This window comes from Hakea prostrata, chromosome 1 (genome assembly GCF_041222555.1).
Source record: "Hakea prostrata isolate BN-2017 chromosome 1, UWA_Hpros_2, whole genome shotgun sequence".
Classification (NCBI taxonomy): domain Eukaryota; kingdom Viridiplantae; phylum Streptophyta; class Magnoliopsida; order Proteales; family Proteaceae; genus Hakea; species Hakea prostrata.
In genome coordinates, this window is record NC_142600.1 from 79,695,493 (window position 1) to 79,719,942 (window position 24,450).

At 37.4% G+C, this 24,450-nt stretch overlaps 2 protein-coding genes across 4 annotated transcripts; one reads left to right on the forward strand and one right to left on the reverse strand.

Annotated features, from left to right (window-relative positions):
• Positions 1-257: 257 nt before the first annotated feature.
• LOC149030361 (Pyridoxamine 5'-phosphate oxidase family protein) lies at positions 258-2,649 on the forward strand. Its single transcript, XM_089142656.1, has 7 exons — positions 258-573; positions 738-787; positions 867-924; positions 1,041-1,073; positions 1,156-1,251; positions 2,285-2,452; positions 2,551-2,649. The coding sequence occupies exons 1-7, from the start codon at positions 466-468 to the stop codon at positions 2,647-2,649; spliced, it is 612 nt and encodes a 203-aa protein (XP_088998782.1). The 5' UTR covers positions 258-465.
• Positions 2,650-2,951: 302 nt separating this feature from the next.
• On the reverse strand, positions 2,952-24,420 carry LOC149030362 (copper ion binding / methyltransferase). 3 transcript variants are annotated; one of them, XM_089142654.1, is made up of 13 exons: positions 24,138-24,420; positions 12,406-12,696; positions 12,001-12,266; positions 11,847-11,920; positions 11,612-11,706; positions 9,753-9,850; positions 8,610-8,693; positions 4,978-5,058; positions 4,810-4,890; positions 4,619-4,714; positions 3,705-3,784; positions 3,499-3,587; positions 2,952-3,298 (listed from the first exon to the last, which is right to left on the reverse strand). In XM_089142654.1, exons 2-13 carry the CDS (start codon positions 12,536-12,538, stop codon positions 2,964-2,966), a joined length of 1,512 nt encoding a protein of 503 aa, XP_088998780.1. In that variant the 5' UTR covers positions 12,539-12,696; positions 24,138-24,420; the 3' UTR covers positions 2,952-2,963. The 3 variants fall into 3 exon arrangements, with proteins under 3 accessions (XP_088998780.1, XP_088998779.1, XP_088998781.1); XM_089142653.1 differs by lacking the exon at positions 24,138-24,420 and adding an exon at positions 16,859-17,442; XM_089142655.1 differs by lacking the exons at positions 4,978-5,058; positions 24,138-24,420 and adding an exon at positions 16,859-17,443.
• Between the last annotated feature and the right edge of the window lie 30 nt (positions 24,421-24,450).

The following is a 24,450-nucleotide window of genomic DNA, read 5'->3' on the forward strand; positions in this document are numbered from 1 at the left end:
TAACATTATTTATAATCTAAGTAAATTGCATGCACCTCGATTACATCCTCGAGCGAGAGCTTTGTTGTACGCAAGGATCAAACCCAAGACATCTCTATTGAGAAGTATGAATTTTACCATTCTACCAACCTTACATTAACTACATCTCACCACGTTGCTACCAGGGAATTAACAATAGCCATATCTATGTTTCCCTCCAAGAGTTCCCTCCCTGGCTCCACTTTCTATCGTATATGTAATCCTCAAATACCCTGGAAGGTGTCTTATTATTGAGGTTATACGCATGACTTGATTGCCAGGTGCACTCTCCTCTCTCTCTCTCTCTCTCCCAAGAAGTTGGGATCTGCTGAGATATCGTATCAGTATTTTTTCTGGGTAATCACAAGAACTAGGAATTAACCGAACGAGGATCGAGTTGGGCAGAGGACGAAGGATCAGCGAAGAAGCCATCGCGCATCGCTGGTGATGGCGGAAGCTCACACACGGTTGGGAGCAACAGTGCCTTGGAAGCAGCTCCTCCTCAAAGCAATCGAGTCCAACGCCAACCTCAAGCATTCTTCCTTCCTTCAGCTCGTAACTCTTTCTAATCCTTCCTTCCCTCTTCATTTTTGTTCAACGAAATTAAATCCCTGTTAGCAAATTTGTCCTTCCCTCTTTACTGTTTAAACGTGTCTCTTCCTTTCTCCCCACTTCCTAGTTATTTGGAGTATATTGATTCGTCAATTTTGGATTTCCAGGCGACGCTACGACCTAATGGTAGACCTGCTAATCGTACTCTGGTTTTCAGGTCGGTTCAACTCTCTCTTTCTTCTGAAATTTAAATACATCTGATCTTTATTATTTCGATGGGTTAAATTATATTTCAGAGGATTTTTAGAAGGATCGGACAAGATTCAAATCAACACGGACGGCCGCAGCCGGAAGGTATAACTTGTTCGATTTTATGATTTTTTCTGCGTTTGTATCCCTAGCCCAGTAGAGTCCCCTCTTTCATTTTGTACAACTATTAATGAAGTTTGTTTTGAATTCGAACTCTGCAGATTGAAGATATTAAGCACTGTCCGTTTGCTGAGGTAAGTTGTCTTTGCAACTGATGTATGCCATATACCCCCAGTTTGATGTTTATACTAGGGTTTTCAAAATCTGTGATTATAGATGTGTTGGTATTTCACCGACTCATGGGAGCAGTTCAGGATCAATGGGAGTATTGATGTAATTGATGAGTCAAATGCTGATCCTGTTAAGCTTCAGGTAAGGATGGGATCTCTGCATATTATACTGCAAATTTCAATCCTGATATGTTGTGTATTTTGCAAAATTAACATAAGGTTTTCAAGAACTTCTCGCAAAGATTGGATTTTTATTTTCTTAAATTACAACCAGAAGAATGTTGGAATTAGACAACAAAGGAAGAATGTTACATACCATGTATGCCAGGCCATTTATATAGGATTACAACCTTTCTCACACTTCAAAAGGGCAAAAATGACAAAGAAGTTGGTGGGAGATGGACTTAAAAGTAGAAAGAATATTATCATACATAATACATGCCGCAGTCTGCATAATGAGTCAGCTGTGGCTCTCTCCAAACCTGCAGATGTCTCTGCCTTTCCCATTTTTGATTTTAGATTCTTGGTTGTTCCTGTAGTTGCCTTTCTTACCCAGTGGCTAGCAACATGGTATGAGATAATTGATCTGTACTAATTTGAGTGAAATATATTGAGCAATTGTTTTAGAGGTTCATCGTTCAGACAAACATCAAGACCATGCAGGTCTTTTTCTTCCCCTGCTTTTTTTTTTTTTGTATTTTCTTTTGGGTGGTGGGGGGGGGGGGGGGGGGGGGAAAGCATACATTTATAGCTGTTCAAACAGTGAAAATTGTCTGAACTAGGTTGGGTACCTCATTTATGCCATTACCATATACCAGGTTGAGCTGGCTAATGACTACTCTTAGCCATGCCTTGTCTGTAATTTCTAAGTTCTATTCAGTTCTATTTTATCATACATTTAAATCGTCTACTCAAACTGATATCTGTCACTTTAGAGTCAATGTTGTGGTCTGTCCAATAAGAGAAACAGCCAATTTGGGAACCACACTGCTGAATTTTCATTTTTTTTTTCAATTATTTCCTGAGATTTTGGATGTGTATCTTCTGTGGATTTCAAAGGCATAATTCTTATATTCATTTTCTCCCTACTTAATACATGGTTTGCCTTCAAGACTAGACCTTTCAGTTTCTGTCTCCCTCTCCGACTACTGAATCAGTTGTATTTAATGAAGCAGCAAAGGGAAAACGCTTGGTTTGCTAGTTCTTTGAAGTCACGGTTGCAATACCTGGGACCTAGCCCAGGTCTCCCATGTATCAGTGAAGAATCACCCAATGTGTCTCATTTAGATCCATCTGCTGGCCCTAATTATGCGTTTTGCCTTTTGCTATTGGACCCAGAGGAGGTATGCTATTCTCCAGGCTCATTTAGTTTCTCATCTATCTGTAAATCGTTCCTGTTAATCCATATTAATTCATTTTTAGCCATTTATCTCTTTTGCAGGTTGATTATGTAAACTTAAAGAGTAACCAGAGGCTGTTATTCAAGTCGGAGAAATGTGATGAAGGAAAATCTTGGGTTTCTGAGAAAGTAAACCCATAAAACTATTGCCCTGTGATCCCAGATGGCTGGATGTACCAGGCCACCAATCCTGTCTGAATTATACATTGACAGCATCAGATATTAGGGTTTAATTTTCTCTTTTTTTCTTTGGGGTTGGGCACTGGGTTCGTCCCTTTTTTTATAAATGTATCTAAGATTTCCCTTGGAAAATACAGAAAGTTATTTAGGGAAAAAATTTTGATTGTCATCAGCAAACATCAAAAAAGATGGTACTTTTTAATACATTGTTTCTCTACACTTCTTTCTTGCACGCTTTAATTTATCTCAGTGAACAGTAAATGGTGGAAACGGGCTCAAAATGGCCACAGGTCTCCCCAGAGGGACCTTCGTGCTTGTTTGTGTAGGGTAGGGTTCTTACTCTTGGTGATGACAACACGTTCAAAAGTACCCTCTGACCCATCATGTTTAATTGATCGGCAGACATCCATTGATACTTGCTTGCCTCTCCGAACGGGTGTGAAGATAATGCGACCCCAACCACTCCCCAGATTGGCATGGGCAGCATCATCTCCCTCTTCTTCCTCCTCTTCATGCTCGGTTACTGCATCCGTCTCTGTAAAATCAGAGTTGTCTAAAGCTGGATCCTCTTCATTGGAAATATCCTCATCCCCAGATCCATATAGGTCCTCTGTTTTGATCATCATTAACCCAAAAAGTCACAATTAATACACCTAAAGAATAAATCTAAAATGCAAAACCTATTACTTGGATGCATAAATGAAACTTCTAAAATCGAAGAAATGGTCTCTGTGACAGAAAATGCTTGGGGAAGGCATGTTCACTGTTAATTTGAAATGAAATATGCCACCAAAATCAAAGAATACGCACCATAATCAATCTCAAGATCCTCAGGTCTCCTTTTAGCATGCTGTTCTTTCAGAGTTTCAAATGTCATACCATCAAGTGGCCAGGGTTCCCTGTTATAATGAGAAGTTAAAAAGCACTCATATAAAGAGAGAGATATCATATAAAGTATTAGTCTATCACTCATCTCAAAAATTCAAACATGGCATTGCTATGGAATAGTTACTCACTTTGGCCGCTGCCCTCGTCTCAAGGCAACAAAACAAAATTTCTCATCCTCAAATCCGCGTAAAGGTTGGCCCTTGGACCTCTATAGAGGAAAATGGAGAAGAATTAGGCAACATAAAGCAATGGACTTCTTTCAAGGGGAAAACAGTAAACAACATTGCCCAACAGAACACTACTTTTAAACACAAACTCATTGGACAGATGAACCAAGATACAGAAAATGAGAAGCTACAAAAGACTATGTCTACGTATTGCAACTTCAGCATATAAAACAAGCCCTTGTCGAGTATGACAAGCTGAAGTTAATTAACTATTGCTTCACAGCCTGACTGCCTCGTTCATCCATCAGAACCTTTAATTATGCAACGTTATAACACCCGTCCTCTGGCACCCACGCCAGTCATTAGATGGACAGTCATTGATTTGTTCACTTGGACTCGAAAGTTGGATCATTTGGAATAGGCCAGGCATTATCATAGCTTCTTCTTACTCGTGAAATAAGAAGGGGAAATAATAATTTGGATGGTTTGGCCTAATCCATGACCTGCCACAACCCACCATCTGATACCATGATTCAACTTGATGGTACCAAAGTTGATCCAGTCAACTCTGAATCTAAAAGGTTGTCAGCAGGCCATAGTATTTCTAAAACAGGACAGGACATGCACTTGAGGGAACAAAAAAAATGGCACTGCCCTACTTTCTGATTCATTGTTTTTCACTTCACTGAAATAAAAAGGGATGAGGCATTTTTCAGTTTGACTGCCAATATAGTTTTAGCAACCGCGAGGAGAACAGTAAAAGGGAATGGTATACCATACATTCAGGTCTCTCTTTCAAAATATTTGTGTTGACAGTACGAGCAACCAAAATCCATTACCCGAAAGCAAGCATATGATCAGACTAAACAGCTTACCTTGTATGCACGCTGAGAAGAAGTCCGCTGCAAACGCTGGACAAAATGGCAATATTTGCCAGTTTTCTCCAACGGACAAGGTCCATCATGAGGGCACTACAACAGGAAATGTAAATAACCCATCCACGCATGAAGCTGAAGAACAAATTAAGAAGAAAGGCAGCGATGTTAAGGGAAGATTTGAAACTTACAGGAGCAATCACAAATGCATCGGTTTTGGAAGCCACTGTATCCTTGGAAGCCTCATCAGATCCATCAGATTTGCGACATTTCTTCGAATCCATAAACACATAATTAGTTGAACATTCCTATAACGGATACTGATAAATACCCACACCAAAGTACATGGGAAAAATTACCCTCTTTGCCATCCACAGGATATGAGATCGCATTTGAGATATGATGTTAAATCCATGTGGCGTCCCAGGCTCAACCAGAACCTACCCCAAATATGTCACCTTGTTTAGAAATTAATATGGCAAAGATCAGTCCATGAAAGACTTTCTAAAATACAGAACTGTTATCATTTACAGGTTAATGATTGAAAAACCTAGTTTAACACACATGTATGAGTTATTAATTCAAAATCAACCTCAAACCAGAGAAATCCCAGAGAAAGATATTGGTTGGAGCCACTGAGCCAGGATCAACACAATAAGAACAAGTTGAATAACTAGAACTTTATTTTTTTATCTCGTGTTTACATTTGAAAGGAAAACATAAAAAGGTTAAGAAGAAGTACATACAAGGGGGCAATAGGGTCAACTCTCCCAGCCTCTCCCCCAGTCTCTCCCCTTCTTTGTGAGACAAAAGAAAAACATAAATAGGACAAGAAGAAAGGTATAAAGAAGGGGGTATAGGGCAACTCTCTCACCCTCTCACCTACAGTCTCCCACTAGACCTTCACTGTGTCTCACAGCTTCAACCATAGTTCTTTTCTTCAATCTCTATCCTCCTCTGCTTAGTCACATATATACAGGGGTACAGCAATGATCATAAACTAACATATTTTGAGTACATAATCTGGATATTTAAGTCCAAGTAATAAAGATGACATAAGGTATAACTACATTAGACAAATAAACTAGTCATAACATTGCACCACATGAGATGATACAGATCAAGCACCCTATTTTTCCTTAGAATAAACCTAGAATTGACCGTATAGGTTATGGAGTTCCATAAATAGCTGGAGTTGTGTTATGTTTTAAATAGAGTTAGTTTTCCTTTGTAGGTTAGAACTTTGTAATAGGCTGGTTAAAACCCATATACCCGCAATGTGAAGGAATAGAAAGACAGATTTGAATATTAATAAATAAATTGCTGCCTTTGTGGTTTTCTCCACCGTACCCTTGGCTGGTGAGATACATCCAACTGTGTTGCTGAATAATATCCAAGAGAGTCCAAGGTGAGTAATATCCCACGATTAAACCCTAACCTGGTGAGTCATACACTTGTACCACCTACACACCATTGGAAACCTCCCAAATCCATCACAGCCTATAAACATCATTTCCTTTGTCCTATCAACAGTACATATAAAACCATCCAAGAATAAAGGTATCAATTTGGAACCAAAATTATTTAATGGAACCAAAAGAAATAATATAAATTGAAATCAATAAATCAATTATTATTTGATTCCACTTGAGTTTTACACATTGATTTAAAGGGAGCGGGCCTATGTAACTGTTCCATGGTTATCTCTCTCCTCTCCCCATATGGAGCACAAATGTCATCTCAATGGATCATTGTTTGGAAAATTTATCGCTGTTATCTTTCTTGATAGTATTGAAGTGGGAACACAAAGCAAGCAATTAGATCCGGTCTGAATTCTCCAAGTTTTTCTTTTCTTTTTGGTAAAACTGAACCCTCCAAGTTGACTTCTTTAATTCCATTGCGAGTGACTGAGTTCCAACTACAAAAGGCTTTGGCCTGGAAAGCTTTTTTCTATGAGAAGACTGTTAGGTCAAATGACTCTCCTTGGATGTCAGATCAGATTTGGTTCACCTCTCATACGCTATCCTCTACCTCTTCCACCACACATTTAATTGGGACCCCACATCTGAAACTAATGTTCACTAACAGAGCAAGGGTTTCACTGCCCTAACCCCCTCCCTCTATCTAAAGTAACAAATTGGGGATAGACTTAAAGTAACCACAGGAGAAATTGTAGGGAAAGATAAGCATGACACATGTAGAGGCTGTTGGACAGCAAAGGTTCATGTAGCAAATCCCATTTACTTGAGATACTCCCAACTTGCTGGGTTGCCTGTAAAGCTGTAAATAGATAACCGAAATCTGCTTCTGAATAAATATCGTATCCATACAGGTGAATCCAAATCCATCTGAATAGGATGTGAACTTGAAGAGTTGTTCCCATTTAAATATCGAATACTGGCATTACTACGTCAGCAATCAACATCCAGTTACATTAAATGGATTCAGGTTGAATCCGGATGTCAGTTCATTCTACTTTGCCTTGGAATGATGAAAATAACCCAATAAATGCGCAACCATCAGAGAGTTGCTCAATTAGCAATGATCAACACCTCTTAGTGAAAATGTCATGGGTTCGACTGTCCCTGGTGGTATGTGACCAATACTTCTTAGTGAAAAGGTCATGGATTCAACTCTCCCTGGTGGTACATGTAGAAGTCCAGCACCCCCTAATATAAAGCTAACAGTTCCAAAAAAACCCAATACACAAGCAGGGCAGCCAGGAGTGTAAAACCAAAAACTAGGAATGACTCAACGAGGATCAAGTTGGACGGAGAATGATCAGCGACGAAGGCATCACGCACCAGTGGTGATGATATGAGGAATGCCAGAGGCTCACACATGGTTGAGAGCAACAGCGCCGAGGAAGCAGATCCTCCGCAAAGCAATTGAATCTAACACGAACCTCAAGCTTTCCTTCCTTCAGCTTGTAACTCTTTCTAGCCCTTCCTTTCCCTTCACATATTTGTTCAACGAAATTAAATCCCTATCAGCAAACTAGTTTTTCCCTATTTGGTGTTCAAACATGTTTCTTCCCATTCTTTCCATTCTTTCCATTCTTTCCATTGTTGTTCTTCTTTGTTCTTCTTTATATGGTCATCTAAGCACTTTCTGAGCTTTCCGTATCCATCTTCATCCCTTCCATCCCACTTTCTTGTACTTGGGGTGAATAATATCCTAGTACTAAACCCTAACCTTGTGAGTCATACACTCGTACCACCTACACCATTGGAAACCTCCCAACTCCATCACACAGCCTATAAACATCATCTCCTTCATCCTATCAAGAGTACATATAAAACCATCCAAGATCCACGGCTTCACCCCATTTCATGAACTTTTGGACTCCCCAAAAGACCCAAATTCCGAAGTTTGAGCTATAACCATCAGTTTTGCCCACAACTTGGAGCATTATCCCTATATATCATCCCCTAAGTTTGATCCATGTTTCAGATCAATTGACCACAAGAACCCCCTGTCTGTAACCCCCCATCAAACTCCCTACAACCCTGTGGTTTCAAGAAAACAACTATTACCAGATAATTTGGCTTCAAATTGAACACACGATATTCTGATTTCTTACTACATATATCCCACAATTGTTGGGAAGATTTGACCATCCAAAATCCAGAAGAAATACTCATCTCAAGAACTCCAAAGATCACCCAAAATTTTTTAGAGCTCTATCATTGTGGTTGGTTAAGACTAGAACTTAAAACTCCTCATCCCATCACAACCTTAACCAAAACCAAGAGTCCAAGACCAAATTTGAGATACCACTTTTGCTCTACACGCAAAACCAAAAATTCGACAACTCCTTATTTTCCACACAATTTGAGTTGGTTCTGATCTAGTGATCGTGGAAACTGGCCCTCATTTAATTGAGGCTCCATCATGAGAATTTTTGCTTTCTTCCCAAAAATTCAATCAGCACTATGGAAAATAAGCGCAAACAAAAATGGACTCGATCTTGTGAGTAAAGAAATCATACCAGGACATCTCGCGTAAGATCCCAAAGCTGACGGACGATGGTGATTCTATCTTTCAGTGAAGGAACCTCGCCAAGTACATAAGACTTCATTGATAGTAAAAATAATTAGATAAAACTAGTCAGAACTAGCTGAAAAGGCCACAAATTGATAATAATTTAACAGGAGAGAAAATCACAATTAGCAATAAAGAAAATTATTCAGAAGCACACTACAGTGCATGAATCAGGAAATTACAAGGTCTACAGTAAATACCCTCTATGGTTTATGTTTCTTCTTATATTATATTTGTTTCTGTTTGCCGGTTATTTATTCCCCACTTTTTTGGCACAGAACATCAAAAGAGAGGGAGGTGGAGGAGGGAGAAGAGGGTGCATTAGTTCCATATTCGGCACCTTTGCCCCTTCCGAGGAGAGAAAATTCAGCCCTTATAGGCACGTGGTTTGCAAGCCTTTCTTTCTCAAATTTTTATGTGATTTTAATTTAAAACGAGAGCTTAGAAAAAGAAATATCAGAAAAGTAGAATATTTAGCTTTTTCTGCATTTACTGTTCTTATTTTTTTATTTTTTTTCTTGTTCTTGGTACTTGTGTGAGGGAGGTGGTAAAATTGTCGGAGAACAATTCATTCTTATCTGCTAAATATGATGAACATTGTCTTTTCCCCAGGAATTGCATAGACTCTGATACCGAATCATGCATTTTTCTCATCATGTAACAATTGGTTAAAAGTGCAAACATGACCATCAGTCAGGTTATCCATGATTTTAAGATCAGCTTAAGATTCAGCAGTCATCAGTTCCACCGCAACGACTGAATACTTTTTAAGGGTAAACACATATGTTGACTTATATTACTATTTATTAGGATCCATATGAGACCACAAAACATTTTTTCCCCTGATAAAGAAATTACAAGTACATAACAAAATTATATGGGCTACTCAATCTAATTACTTTTGGAAGTACATAAAATGACTAATTTTTTTGGAACTAGGTCTAGTACCTACCCAGCCATGAAATAACAATAGCAGCTAATCATAGGAAAGAAAGAAAATTTATCATTTAAGAAATTTGTTTTTAGCAATGGTCAAATATAATAGTTGCATTTGTAGTAGCCATAGAAAGTAAAGCTTTATGGAATTTACAGCGACTACAAGGTCATGCTCTCGGTCAGATTTTTCAAGATTTCGTGCTAGCTCCTGAATGCTATCATAGCTTTGAATAAGCGGCAAGTCCTTCTGATCTGATTAAACACCAGCGTAAGAATCAGCATTTTATTCGACCATTTTAAACAATCACACACATCATATTAAAGTAGTAGCTTTTCATACACAAATTGTCAAGCATTTTTCTAGCCAAAATTAAATCATATGCCACAACAAAGCCAGAATACAGCATGATGGAGAGACAATAAGAAAAGAAGAAAATTTCTGAAAGGATCTCAGAGTTGCGTTTTTTTTTTTTTTTTTGGGAGGGGGGGGAGAAGGAATGGCACATTCACTCATTCACAATCACACTCACTGACATTGAACAAGTCCAATCAACTTTCTAGTTTCTACTCGATTATGTTATTGCAAGTATATAAAGAGAAAGACAAAGACTCCTAACTATACTCTAAAAATGAAGCTAACTTGCAATCAAACTTTATCTCCGTGTATTATCAAAACTAGAAACAAAACAAACATCATAAAAGACACAAAGACTAGCTAAACAAAACCAGGTTCAGACCAGTTCATCTGGGTTAGGGTTTCCAAACCCAGTCATACTTGTCCAACCAGTCAAGTGTCACCGCACTACCATGAAAGCTGCCTAAGAGTCTATGTTTCATTCAGCTAACTTCTTCTATTCTAGACTCAGTACTGAACTTAAGCCCAGCTACCAAATTTGGATCCAAGATCCTGCAAGCTGCAACAACCGATTCTTTTTTTGAGGAGAAACTGAAAACATTTTTAAAATACATTTATTAAATCCCTTTCCCAGATTCTGTAGTTTTCTTTGAAACTTGCCCATCCTACATATCATAGGGATTTGATTCCAAAAAAAAAGAGTACTAAGTCATAGGAACAATGATGTTGCGGCAATGTTACCATCTTCAGAATATGGCAGAATCGAAATACTGAAGCTTCTCCAGAACAATGAGCCCTCCTATCCTATCCTATCCTATACTTTAATGGGGCACATCCACCATCTAGGGAAAACGTTAACAAGGAATTCTTCTGCATCAACCTTCCTTCCTAGATGATCATTTTCTTTTATTTTTGTTGACAGGAGCAATTTGGAAAGGTAAAGTCCCTATTGGGTCCTACTAGTCCCCCCCCCCCTCTTTCTTCTTCTGTTAGATTCCTCCTTCCAGTCTGTTTCTGTCTCTCTCCTTTTGCAAAATGTTTTTGGTTTCCTTTCCTAGTCTGATTTGATCTCCTTCAACTGTAAAACTATGAATACCCACTGGGGCTGTGAATAAAGTATTCAGTTCACTCTTGTGAGGAACTATAATACTTTTTGCTTCCGCACTACTGCAGTTTTGGAAGGGATTATTCCAGTTGAAATCAACTCAACTGCATTAAGTATCCATAAGAAGACAGGAATATAAACACCACAGGGACCGCAGCCACTAAGATCTAGTTAACTGAGCCTCACTGGAATCACTTGCACCAAAAGATCACTAACATTTTCCACCTTTTTTATGATATTTTGGGAATTCTGAAGCCACGGGATGATAGGAAACACAATGGTTGATCCATACAGAAAAAATTGATTGAGGTGCTCCAACAAATAAAAATACTTCCAGGATATTGGTAACACATTTTTATACCTAAGGTATGGGAATCATGTACCTATCATTAGATGCCATAGACAAGACTGAAACAAGAAATTCTCAGACCAGGGTAAGTAAACGTAGGATTTGTGACCACTATTATCAATGCTAGACCTTAATCTCACAGGATATCATGATGAACACCAACCGAAAGAAACATGTCACAAGATCAGAAGTAAAGCTGATTACCCAGTAAAAGGCTCTGACCAGCCCGTTGCATCGATTTCGATGGCTCTACCAAATTGATTCTCTCCAATGAATGAGGCCATATTTCTCGTAATGCCCTGCAATGTTAATCGAAGAACAACTTTCAAATGCTGAAAAGGAGAGGTGAGCAATCAAATTCACAATGGCAAATTGATGCTAAGTTGAACAAATCTCCTATTGAAAGAATCAGCAGAAATGTATCGAACCAGCTTCTCACCACAGTACCGAACCAGTCCCAGAGCCAAAATCCAACACTCTAGCTGGAGAAAAACCAGGTAGCCTTCTTCGAACCTACAATAACCAATTCAATGTCATAAAAAAAATTTGGAGTTGAGAATAGCAATAAGAGAGAACCATTTTATTCCTTCAACCTCTCTGAGAACTCTGTGACAAGCAGAGTATACAGCGGGCATGCGAGAAGCAACGTAAGCAACAGTTTCATCTTCTCTGTACTTAAGACCAACGTCTCCATAGGAAGTCTTGATCTTCCATCTCTTTGATTGCTCCATGGACTTGAGAGGATCTTCAACAAGCTCTTTTGAAGTGGAGGCACTCAGTTGGAGATTCACTTCTTTAATGTCACTGAATGACTCGGATAAGCTCAAGACTTTTCTCTTCATATTAGGTTTCTCTTGCTCTGGCACAAATTCAAATTCAAATCGACAAAAGCAACAGCACTCATGCAAATGATCATAAATGAAAGACTAAATCATGATGAACCAAAAAAAAAAATGCTAGCAGAAAAATTCAGATTTAAAATATGCATAACCTCCTACCGCGAAAGTATTTCTTGATTGCTCTTCGAAGTCTAACAGGGACAATGTGAATCCGCTCTGATACCTTTGCTGCAGACCAAAGGGTCTCGGCTGTCAAAACTTTCGGGGCTGTTTCAGGTATTAGGGATGCCATGATCAACTTCCACCAATGAGCTCTAGAGGTACGAGCACCAACTAGTTCTTATCTTATTTAGCAAGTTCGGGAACAGCAGTCATATTTGTATGAATACATACAGCAATAAAACAGCCATACGGCAATAATACTATTGAAAATCTGGCGTGACAAAATACCTGCAGAAATGATGTGTATGAGTTTGATATGGCTGCTCCATAAGCAATAATATGAACTATGAAATAGACACTCACAACCTAATAAACAAACACTACAACATATCAAGTATATAATAATCAAAACAAAAAAGTATAATTAGTTCTACTTATCCCAACATCAGCATCAATCAATCAACACTATAACAAATCATATGGCAGACATACCTGCATGAAAGGAGTAGAACAAGCACTCCTGGTCATGAAAGGAGTAGAACAAGCACTTCTGGTCATGAAAGCCATGGTAATATAATTAAACCTTCTATGGATTCTAATGTTAAATTGAATGGAACCTCTACAATTCTACCAAAAAAAGGGACCTTCGCAAGTTTCTTATAGATCCAAATGCAGCTTTCCTTTATCTTTTATCCATTCTCCCTGGAACTTTGAGGAGATGCATCATTGCAATGCAACACTACACATAAAACCCTACTGATTTGAAGAATATGAACCAATGTAATTTGGATAAAGAAACGGGGTGAGCCCATCATGCTCCACCCCCCCCCCCCCAAAAAAAAGAAAAAACAATGTAGGCCACGAATTGCACAATGAACATAAGTCACAAACAGGACGGACTTCTTGTTCCCCTGCATATGATGACAAATTTTGGAAACTGATTGTCGTAGAAAGACAACGACCCATCACCGCAAGTTCCCCAGATATTTTGTCTCATGTAATCAAGTTTGTGATGGGGACTTGCAACCATGCCGAAAGCTGCTAACACAAGAGTGGGTCTATACCGCTTTCTTTTCTCTCTTTCTTTATTGTAAAAGAAAAAGCAAATTAAGTTTCCCATAACACCTTTGGGGCAGGTAGAAAGTTTCGTCATTGCTATGAAATTGGGAAAATGGGGGAAATATAAGAAAAACAGAAGAATCCCAGTGAGGAGACAAAAACCCATTTGACGAACTTCGCGGAAGAGACAGAAACACACACAACCCTTTTAGACAAGAAATTATGAGATTTATTTACCTGACCTTAACTGCTGTGCTTCTCACAATCCCACCACCAAGAGAGGCCGACACGGAGAAATTGGAGAAGAGGTGAACCGCTAAGGTTGCGTTTGGTTCCGCAATCCCTGGAATCGGCTTCAGAATCATGTTTCTAGGGAATCGTGAGTCTGAGGAATTAGGTTTTGTAGAATCATATTCGTAAAAAAAAATTTGTTTGGTTACCCTAATTCTGACAAGTGAATCTATTTGAAAAACCATTTGGTTACTGTGATTCTAAAAGTGAATCTGTCTGAAAAACTGTTTGGTTACCCTAATTATGTGGGTGGATTCAACCTGAATCACTTGAAAAATTGTTTGGTTACCTTGATGATTCTGTGGGTTGATTCAACCTGAATCACATGAAAGACATCTTTTGCAAGCAATCGAGTCTCCAAGTCAAGCTCTGTGACTGCATTAATTGTCTCACATAGAAGTTCATCCTTGTCCTTAACCTTCTCAAGAGCCTTCTCAGGAGCCTTCTCATGACAGTGCTTCACTCCGTCTTTCAAAGCAACAGAGATATTCTTCAAGGGACTCGCTACTTTATCAATTCCTTTCTTCTTCGACTGTTCAGACTGGTCATCACCTCTTGGCCTACCTCGAGATCGAGTACTTCCATGTGGTGTAGATTGGGTACACGATATGTCAGGTGTATTAAAATCAGGCTAAAAACTCGAGTTGCCAATCTCATTCGCATCCGATTGTATATTGAACTCATAGGCTTCAGGTGAATTCATTTGTGAATCATTCAAGAAATCTCTAGGAGTTGCAACTTCAATGCCAGTTGCAATCTCATTACCTAGGGCTGCAGCAACCTCTAAGTGAATGGGACACACCGAATGGTCCTTCCCACAATTTCAAATTTTAATTCTCAACTTATAAGAAACTATAAAGTATTGTAAACTATAAACTGATGGTTTGTGAACATTAGAAGTTACCTTCACTTCACTCTAGAAATGGGGGGCAGCATCGAATCTCAAATCAGTTGCATTTCATCCTAGTCCACTTTGCTTTTGCAAGTCAGAAAGTGCACGCAACCTACTTTTCCAAATCCTAAAATGATTGCGGCATTGTTCCCAATCATAATTGGACCCATACCTTTCATAGATTTGTGTACTAATGGCCAACCAATGCTCTTTCTTGAGACATTGTCTCCTGCCCTCCCACTACCATGGATTTGTAAGAAAAACTCCAATAGAGAGAGAAAGACACCTCTATAGGCCATGAGGCAATGTCTTTCCCTCTTGACTGGGATGCATTTTGAGAGTCCATCTGGTAAAATCATAATTGAGTGCCAAAAGTAAACAAATACGATGCAATGCTAGTTATGATCAATACTTTCATAGGTTGATATGGTACAAACATAATGGAAGCAATCATATCGTGACACTAGTATTCCAAATCAACTGCAATTCTAACATTTGAAGCAATCATAACTTGAGTTCTGAATACTGCTTTCCCAACTAACACTAATTCCTAACCAGAATTTTCCCAATCTGACCATTAGAAACTTCTCATATTCAAACCATATACACAGTATACCAACCACTTACTTGATACAAGTTGTAGCCTTGTCATACCATTCCAAGACTCTAAATCAGACCCCCTACTAGGTGCCTCTGAATAATTTTAGTTAGTTGAGTCCCAAAATAGTGTTTCAATTTCAATTCGGGATAGCTTTTCTTTTTCTTTATAAAAGGTTGAAGTTTGTTAAATGCTGCTACCAAGAGCTGTGCTTACCTCCTTCACCTCCTAATTTATCCATCTTATTCTCCTCATACTTTTCTTCATTTTCTTCCTGTTCCAGGCCTTTTTTTTCTTCTGTTTCTAGCAATCACAGCAAACCCTCTCTAAGCAGTTGGTTTATTAAACCTTGTTTATAATTAGTGTGATGGTTAAGTGTAAGATCTATAATTTATCATCCTCATTGGCTTTGAATGAAACTCTGCTTGGGGTTACGTCATTCTTGATCCAACCTTTCATTGAAGGAAGGTATATGGAATTAAATTATTGAAGATTTTGCTGGTCTTGTTAGCTGTTAATTTTGTCTAGGAAGAGTTTCTTTTGGTAAATATTGTCTTAATGTTTTGGTCACTCACCTTTTAGTTAGCATCCTTTTTATTTGTTTATATATTTTGTTTTATTTTCAGTTTTTTGGAACATTCGGGTTAGATTGGGTTTATTTTGGTAAAGGGTCTACATTGAGTTACAAATTTAGGTTTTGGGTCTAGTAGGATGCAAAAAAAAAAAAAAATTTAAAATTTAAAATAAAAATAAAATTGAGCATCCCAGTGCATGAAGCTCTTGCTTTTGCAGGAGTGCTATGGGCAAGTGCATGCACCTCTGCCCCCTGCTTTGCAGAAAAGGTTGTTTCCAAGTTTTGATCCCACAACCAGGTTGTATTGTGAAAAGGCTGCAGTGTTTGAGAATTTGGTGATATTTTTCCTTAGATTCTTTGTTATTGCCATATGTAAAAGCTGGCAAAAAGAAGGGTGGCAGTCTGCTGATTACTGGGTGGCTCAAAACAGAGAATCTATGATGGGTTCATAGCTGAATACATCTCCAAAAACATATATGCAAATAAAATTGGACTTATATCCAGCCATTCAACTTCTGAAACTAACAAATTGACATATAAGCAAAAACTCGACAGAAACATAATGCTAGACACTTTCTTCGATTGAACCAAATCTCAGTGGGAATTGTTCATTGGTTAACTGATACGGTTTGCAACTATTCAAAGACCTTGTTAATCATCTTACTAAACTATCTTAAAGTGTTGAGGATTCAAGAGTTACACCACTTTGAAGTTTTGTTCCCCTACAGGACATTAATCAAAATATTGTTAATACCATAACGCCTGCAACTGACATGAAGGACCAGCAAGAACCCCTATATATTGAAATGAAGAGGAAAATAGGAGTTGACATTGGGATATTCTCCATTGAGGGTTTCTTGCCAGATATATACATGAAGAAATGCGTTAACTATAAATAGCCATCCATGAGAAAAGAAAAACAAGACTACAAATTGCCATTTACATGGCAAGGAAATTCAGGATAACTGACACTACGAGAAATATGAAACAGGGAGAAATTTATGAAAATAAAAGAATCGAAACAAGGAAAAAATACCCTTATAACTGCTCTGTTTCTCACAATCTCACCACCAGGAAACGCCTTGAGAAGAGATTAACCACCGCAACTGTTCGGCAAGTATATTGTGTCACCGGAGAGGAAAAAGATGAAGAAGACCAACCGCTTTTGCAAAGACACCGGCTATGGCTGAAGCTTAGTTAGAGAAGAAGAGGGAAAAGAAACGGTCGATTTTTTGCTGGTTCTGCATTTTTTTTCTTGCAGCAGCAGCTTTGAAGGGAAGACACGATCTGCGTTCGAAGACCTGCAGCCACTGGTGTTCGAAGACCTGCAGAGCTTCTGCGACTAGGGAAGGAGATCTAATATTTCTTATTCAGATCTCCATCAACGCAATGGACGCACACAAGATGAAGGTAACCGATCTCTATAGAACGAGAGGATGAAGTTTTGGTAATGGAAGAGAAGAGGAACAGTCGTGACTCGTAACAAACAGGCAGGGTTGAAGCTTACCAGTGAACTCTCTAGGTATATGGGCGCGAGTTACTTATTAACGCCAAAGGGTTTAACGACAGGGAGGGCAAATGCTCGGTGGTAGCCTAGTAGGGTTTTAGGATGCGTTTGTTAAGCACTATTTAAATCCCTTTTTCTCGTTGGATTTGTTATAATAGAATGCCTAATTTTTCTTAAGGAAGAAAAATGACATTTTACATTTGTCTCCTCTACATTTGTCTCAATATTTTGCTTAACTTTAATTATTTCTTGTACCATCATGTGTCCTCCACCATAGTTGATTCGATATGCATCTCCAATAATGGAATTGTTTGCTTTTCTTTGAGTAATACTTCTATAGCTGTTGTAAAGCTCATCATTTAGCCAAAGAACTCTTCTAGTGGTTGAAATCAACATCTCTTAGTGAAAAAGTCGTGGGTTCGACTCTCGCTGAGGCATTATTAGTATCCCATCCCCCGGTTTAATAAAGCCCTTTTGAACAAAAAAAAAGAAAGAAAACTCATCATTTATGTTGTTGAGTTGATAACACTGCACTCTCTAGGTTTTCCGAAAGCCACCAGGCTGAGGCTCATTGGCAATGTTTATAGGGTTCACTTTAAACTTTTAGACAATTGAGAGATAGAGATATCAATACTAGTTTGATGCCTATTGTGTTTTTTCCAAGTTGTCTCAATTTCTTAGGTTCTAGTTTTAGTACCAATTATTACACTTCCTTGTTGCTACTGCTAATTATCATACCTATTGTACTCACTAGTTCTATCGATATGAAAACACACACTTACAATCCCATAATAATGGTTGGCTTAACCCATGACTAATTAAAATTTATATTGTAGTGTATGAAATGTTGTTTTGTCACTGCTAGAGTTGTTGAACACCTCTCACCTACACATAAATGGCGGATAATGCTTGCTATGCGTTTTGATAGTTGTTGTCTGGTTTTGACATGACTAAATGATGTTTGCAATTGTAATTTTACGTTTAATAACTATTAAATGAATTAATACTAATGACATCCTAACTCATAATTTATTAAATAATAATAATTATTAAGTTTTTAAATGTTAGAAAGGAAAAGTCATAATCAAATAATATTAATAAGTTTTTTTTTTTTCAAAACCTTTACAAGAAAAGCCAATTTCAAATATAATTAATTAATAAATAAACAAGTAGTTCATTAAAATTACAATTTTACATATTCTGGGAAATAGATTTAAAAAGACGAAATATCTTATTCATCTTACACTATCAGCAAGTCTAATTATTTTAAATGGAAGTGCTTGAGAAGAATTGCTTCAATTGACGACTACCTTTAATATAGAACATAATCATGTCACGTCAATGGATTTGGATTCCTAAGTTGCAACTTCGCTTGACTCGAGAATATTTCTCTTTTGTTAACCTGTTTCATTTCGAGTTTCGGTTATACTCTTTTGGTTTTCAAGACTCCCAACTGCTCCGATGAGAAGCAACAAGTATGATTAGTTGTAGTTTAAATGGCGAATTAAAACTAACAGATTAACAATTCGTTTTCTCACACCATCCCATGATTTTATTAATAAAACATCACAAAATGTTAAACTACAAGGTTTCCCAAGCCATGTCAAAACAACTGTATAAAAGCTTGTTGCCTTTACGACCACGGACTCACCAAGTGAATAGTAGTCAAAGGGTTCAAGATAGGCTTTTTCAATTGGGAGGATTTTTAAATAAGAGCTATGGGTTGTTGCGAAAGCATTGAATGCTTCTCCAAGAACAAATGCTTCAAACAAGAAAGAAAGCGAAGAGGATTTACTCCAATCATCCAAGGAAATTGATACACTCCATATTGCCATAGGTGTTGGTGTTGTTGTTTGAATCGGTCTTTTGTGTTGGGACTTTTTATTGCATAGTTACATCAGACACCAAATTTGCAAAGAAGATGAAAGCACCTGAAAGAGATTACCACATGCCGAGGTCCAATTTTGAAAGTCATCCTAAGGGTTATCTTTGTGATTTACATTATCGGTACTGATTTCAGATCATTAGCTATTAGTATGTTTGTCAATTTGATTGAAGCTAGCGAAAATTATATTTATAATTAACTTTACTTATCAGGGTCTTATTTTAGATATTTACAGGTGATATTTTTATTTCAGTTTGATTTGTGAGCCAGTTTGAAGTTAATGCAAAATTAAGGATTATGCTTTTTAAGTTTGTTATCTAATGCAATGAAGACAAAGAAATAAGTTCCAACATAACCGGCATCCCTATCCTCGTAAAGCGAAGAAATGAGAGACAACATTAGATTAAGAAAACTTCTGCTACTCTTTTTGTAAGAAAATAAATAATAGGATATTCCCAATTACACAACATATATTCAACTTCTAAGGAGGGAAATTTGATAATTAATATTCACTTTGGATCCAATACAATCACCAATTTCTGAGTCTTTTTGTAAACACTCAACAAACAAATAACAAATACTATATATAGACCAACACCATTGAAAGTATCCTACAAGTCAAGAATTTAATTAGAATAGATGTGAAACAGAATTGAGTTGAATCCCATGAAGGATTCACTATGAATGTCTATGTACAAAGAAGAAAATCTAGAATGCATCTATTTTACTTTCATTGTCAATCTAAAAGATGCTATAGAAAAGGCAATGTCTCATGTTTCTAGCCCATAATAGACATCAGGCTTTCATCTTCAACGTTTTTGTTCTTATGATCATCTCCCCCATCTATTTGATTTTCATTGTCAATCTAAAAAATGTTATAGAAAAGGCGATGTTTCTAGCTCATAATAGACACCAGGCCTTCATCGCTTCATCATTTTTGTTCTTATAATCATCTCTCCCATCACGATTCCTATAACTGTCACATTCTTCTTCTTCTTCAATGCTTCTATCATGTACCAGCAAATATGGTGGTGGTTTGTCAGATCCATCTCTCCTGTATGTTTCCTACTTTAAACCAGTTTTCACATAATCAACACCTGCCATGGCTTGAACTTCGATGGATATCTCGATTTCTCTCTGAAATATGAAAGACATTCAACACTTAACCGATTAAAGTAGTAAATTGTAATGGATACATCTTATGCTACTAATTGAGTGGCTACATGGAAGCATGAAGAAGAACAAAAAAGGCTTGGAATCAAGAGAAAGGTTTTGTTTATTTGTTACTGTTTGTTAGGTGAGATAAATTCGATCCTAATGTAAATCTAAAAGAAAACCCCAAATAAGAGGTGAGAGATTTGATGACAGAATTCGGTCTTGCAACCTACATCTCCGGGGCTTGAGAAAGAAGCTAAATCCACTATAACAAAGGGTAGCAAACCTTACAAGTTTGTGTACAAAAGTTATAGTTGAAGATCGCAACGAAGAGGCGATCACAATAGCATAATCCATGCTCAAATCCATTGTTCGTACATAGAGAGCCATTGCAACGAAAGAACTGTAGCAACGGTTATCCAAGAACCCTAACCTCGTGGGGAAAAAGAAGAAACAAATAGTTTGACAAATTGAGTCATTCTATTGTTCTCAAGAAACAAACCGGTTCAATTTTCATACTTGAAAAGGCACTTTGCAAAATAACTTTGACTTTTTCAAGATAAAATAGCAACCCTCATTGTAAGCAAAAAGGGACTAAGCTCAACTGAAATTTTATTCCGACATGATTGGACTCCTTCCCTCTTTCATAAAGAAAAAAATATTAAAGACATTAAACAAGGTATTATTGTTGATGTGTCCCCACCCCCAAATAAATTACTTAATTACCAAATTATCTATAATTTTTTAAATTACTAATCTAACCTTAGACTTTGCTTCAGATTACCGATGCCTATAACTACTAGCTCTATCAATTAACTGATGACATTGCATCTGTGCATTTTTCAAGAACCCCAAAGTAACCCTAAGATTTATTACTACTTATTCATCTCATTAATATTTGACTATTCAAAATCCAAAATGAGAATAATATAAAGACAATCTCTATTAACCCTACCGCATTCCAATCCAAACCCAAAATCATGCGTGGATTTTGGTTTTTTCTTAGCAATGAATTTCTACAATTTCTAGCAAATCACCAGGTTCTTTAACTGGGAAGCAAACTGTACTACTCTCAACAGCAGCTCTGTGGTTTCTGTACAGTAACACCTTGCTGAAACTGAAGAATAATATCAAAGAAAGGAGAAGAAATACTCACAGTTAAGAAAGGAGTAAACAGGTTGGTGAAAAAAAGAGGGGAAGAACAGTGTCATAAAGAAGGCATCCTTATGTTAGGTGTTCTTCTGTCATTTATCACTCATCAAAGGCAGGAGGTCAGGGCAGGGATGGGATAATCTTGTTCAAGATGCTTTTTTCCAGACAACCCACATAGTAGATAATTCAAGGGATTCATCCAACAGTACTGGCTTGTGCTTGCTAGATGGATACCATCCTTACTGCTAAAGTGCCTTCTATGTTCCTTGTGTCTTATGACTGGATGAGCTTTTCTCTTTTGGAGTAGATGCAAAACCGAGAGATATTCAACACAATTTTTGAATAAAAATATCTTATTTTATTCACAACATCGGTACTTACCCAGTTACCTGCTTCATGGGAAAACAGAAATAGAATTCTAAATTGCTTCAACTACTAGATAAGAATGTATTAAAATCTTTTGAATAACTCAAACAATTTAATTAACTCTTCTGAACCAATTCACAACTAGGATAGCCCCCAAGATAGGTAGCTAATATAATTTTAGAATAGAACAGCTTCCTAACGAATAGCTAAAGAACCCAGCAGCTATTCTTATGGACACCTGAACCCAAAGAACAAAATACAATCCTTGGGACCATAAGGATTCGATATGCCTTGTCTTGCTTCATTTTGGGTGTTTTCAGGGGGAACATACAGGTCCCATATGACTTATTCAAGTATCCAATGCGGGTCTTTGTACTCTAAAAACTTTTTGTCAACAACTTGCTCATCGCAGATGTAGTTATGAATAGCCCAACAAGCAATGACAATTTTGTCTTGAGTACGTAATATAGTTCCTGAATCACTTGAGAGACAAGGCAGAACACCTACAAAGGAGAATGAGATGAAAAACAACAATGTAAATGCTCAGGGCCAAACCCAAGGTCTGCCTAGTTTACAGAAAGAAATCTAACAAACTTGACTTAAAAACAACTGAACAGCAGAGAACTAGAATTAGTTCATCCAGTGGCCTTCTCTTTCTCTGGAAATGTTGGTTGAATGTTTATACATAAGCCATGGAAGAACTGATAGAGATGGCCCTCAAATGGATATTCTAACGAAGACACCATTTTGAATTGCATTGGTTGGTCTACTTGCAAGGTAAAGGAAGTGAAATCAAATCAAAACCAAAATGAAATCCTGCAATCATCACCCATGATCTCACAAGTAATTCCAAACCTTTCAGAATCTGGTTATTAGGTCATTGCTTTTAAAAGAAAATAAGGTCCCAGTACCATTTTCATTTGGGAATATATCATGCCCCACCCACTTTAGATAGTCTAATATAATGTCCCACTCCTGTTGTGAATATATAAACCCTACCCTAATCTAACAGTGTTAACTTGAAACATCATAAACAAATAAAAATACCTTACCCCTCTTATTTTGTTACCCATCTTATTTATGATTCCACATTATCCTAACATACCACCTACCCACCACCTAAAAAATGTAGTAGACACCATGCCTAACCAACATTAGTCTTCCATTGCTACCACCCTGGAAATACCAAGCCATCCTCAAAATCACTAACCCACAAATTTGGCTCATTCATTTTGATAGTTGGCATTTTTTTAACATTTTACATTGAACTGGAATTGGGAATTATATGCCTAACAAGAGGTCCTGTTCCTGTAACCACCTTGAATTGATTAGCTCTCCCTGAGTAGAGGAGGATGAGGAACCAAAATCTGTTGTTATGTACAAGAACTTAAATCTTCATATCTACTTTGGTTCTTTGATTGTTACAATTATGCTCCAGTGACACCGATAATCAAGTGCATAAATTACAAAATACTTCAAGAAACAAACATTCATGCTTAAACCATATCACATTAATAAAGTATTGTGTACACCAAAAAATTAAGATAAGCATAAAAACCTAATGTAAGAATATCAACCTTAACAATTACTACCAACTCACTGCAAACAGTTTCAAACCTATATCTATGTGCTGTCTTATTGTAGAGGTGACTTTCCCAAGTGCAAGCTTATAGCTACTTCCACCCAAATTATTTGGTAATTGAAAAATGTGGAAGATGACCATCAACGAAGTAGAAGTAATTTGCTCTAAAGTACTTCAATCCATTTCCAATCCAAGCTTGAAGGATGAACCTTCTAATTGTAAAGCTTTAGAAGGGAAAGGGATGATTAGCAAAGACCAGGAGAAGAGAAAGAGGCCCATCACATTACAGAAAATAATCCGGCCAAACGCATATGAAAATACATAAGAAGACAACCCATTAAGCTAGCAAGTATAAAACAGAACCACACCCACATTCTATAATCTCAGTAAAGCAACGAGGTAGCCACTCCAATTCCATCAGAAAAGCAAAATAAACGTAATCATCTAAATAGATAAAGAAAAGCAGAAGAAACTCAACCACTAACAAAAATTAAATGAAATAAAACAGGAATTCAAGTTGCAGAAAAATAAATTCATATCATTCTTAGCATTAATTGATACTGTGAATGAGTCCAAAACCCCATTTCCCCAACTTTAGATTCCTCACATCAACAAGGTGAAGATACCAATGCCTAGAACTGGAAACCCTAAAATGATCGCAGACTAACCTGAAGTTGCTGCTTCAGTTGCACAGACACGGCTTCAATTTACCCTTGATCGGTTGCAGAGAGATCGGTTGCAGGTTGCAGAGAGGTGTAGGGCTTGAGAGAGACCTCTTCGGTTGCAGAGATGCCTCTTCGATTGCAGAGAGAGCGGTTGTAGAATCATGATCATAATACTTGTAATTTTTCACAAGCTTATTCAATGCCGGATTGAACTCAACAAGGAAACAGAGTTATCGAGCAGGAAAGAAAATCAAAAAATTATAAAATTATTTTGGTCATTAAAATGATAATTTAATGTATTATTGATTACAAGTGA

Excerpts from the sequence above, each read along its gene's own strand:
- LOC149030361 (XM_089142656.1), top strand. The coding sequence starts at position 466 with ATGGCGGAAGCTCACACACGGTTGGGAGCAACAGTGCCTTGGAAGCAG. Across the intron at positions 788-866 it reads AATCGTACTCTGGTTTTCAG|AGGATTTTTAGAAGGATCGG; the intron begins GTCGGTTCAACT and ends ATTATATTTCAG. Across the intron at positions 1,074-1,155 it reads AGCACTGTCCGTTTGCTGAG|ATGTGTTGGTATTTCACCGA; the intron begins GTAAGTTGTCTT and ends CTGTGATTATAG.
- LOC149030362 (XM_089142654.1), bottom strand. The coding sequence starts at position 12,538 with ATGGCATCCCTAATACCTGAAACAGCCCCGAAAGTTTTGACAGCCGAG. Across the intron at positions 4,891-4,977 it reads TCCTGTGGATGGCAAAGAGG|AAATGTCGCAAATCTGATGG; the intron begins GTAATTTTTCCC and ends ATGGATTCGAAG. Across the intron at positions 3,588-3,704 it reads AGACGAGGGCAGCGGCCAAA|GGAACCCTGGCCACTTGATG; the intron begins GTGAGTAACTAT and ends TCATTATAACAG.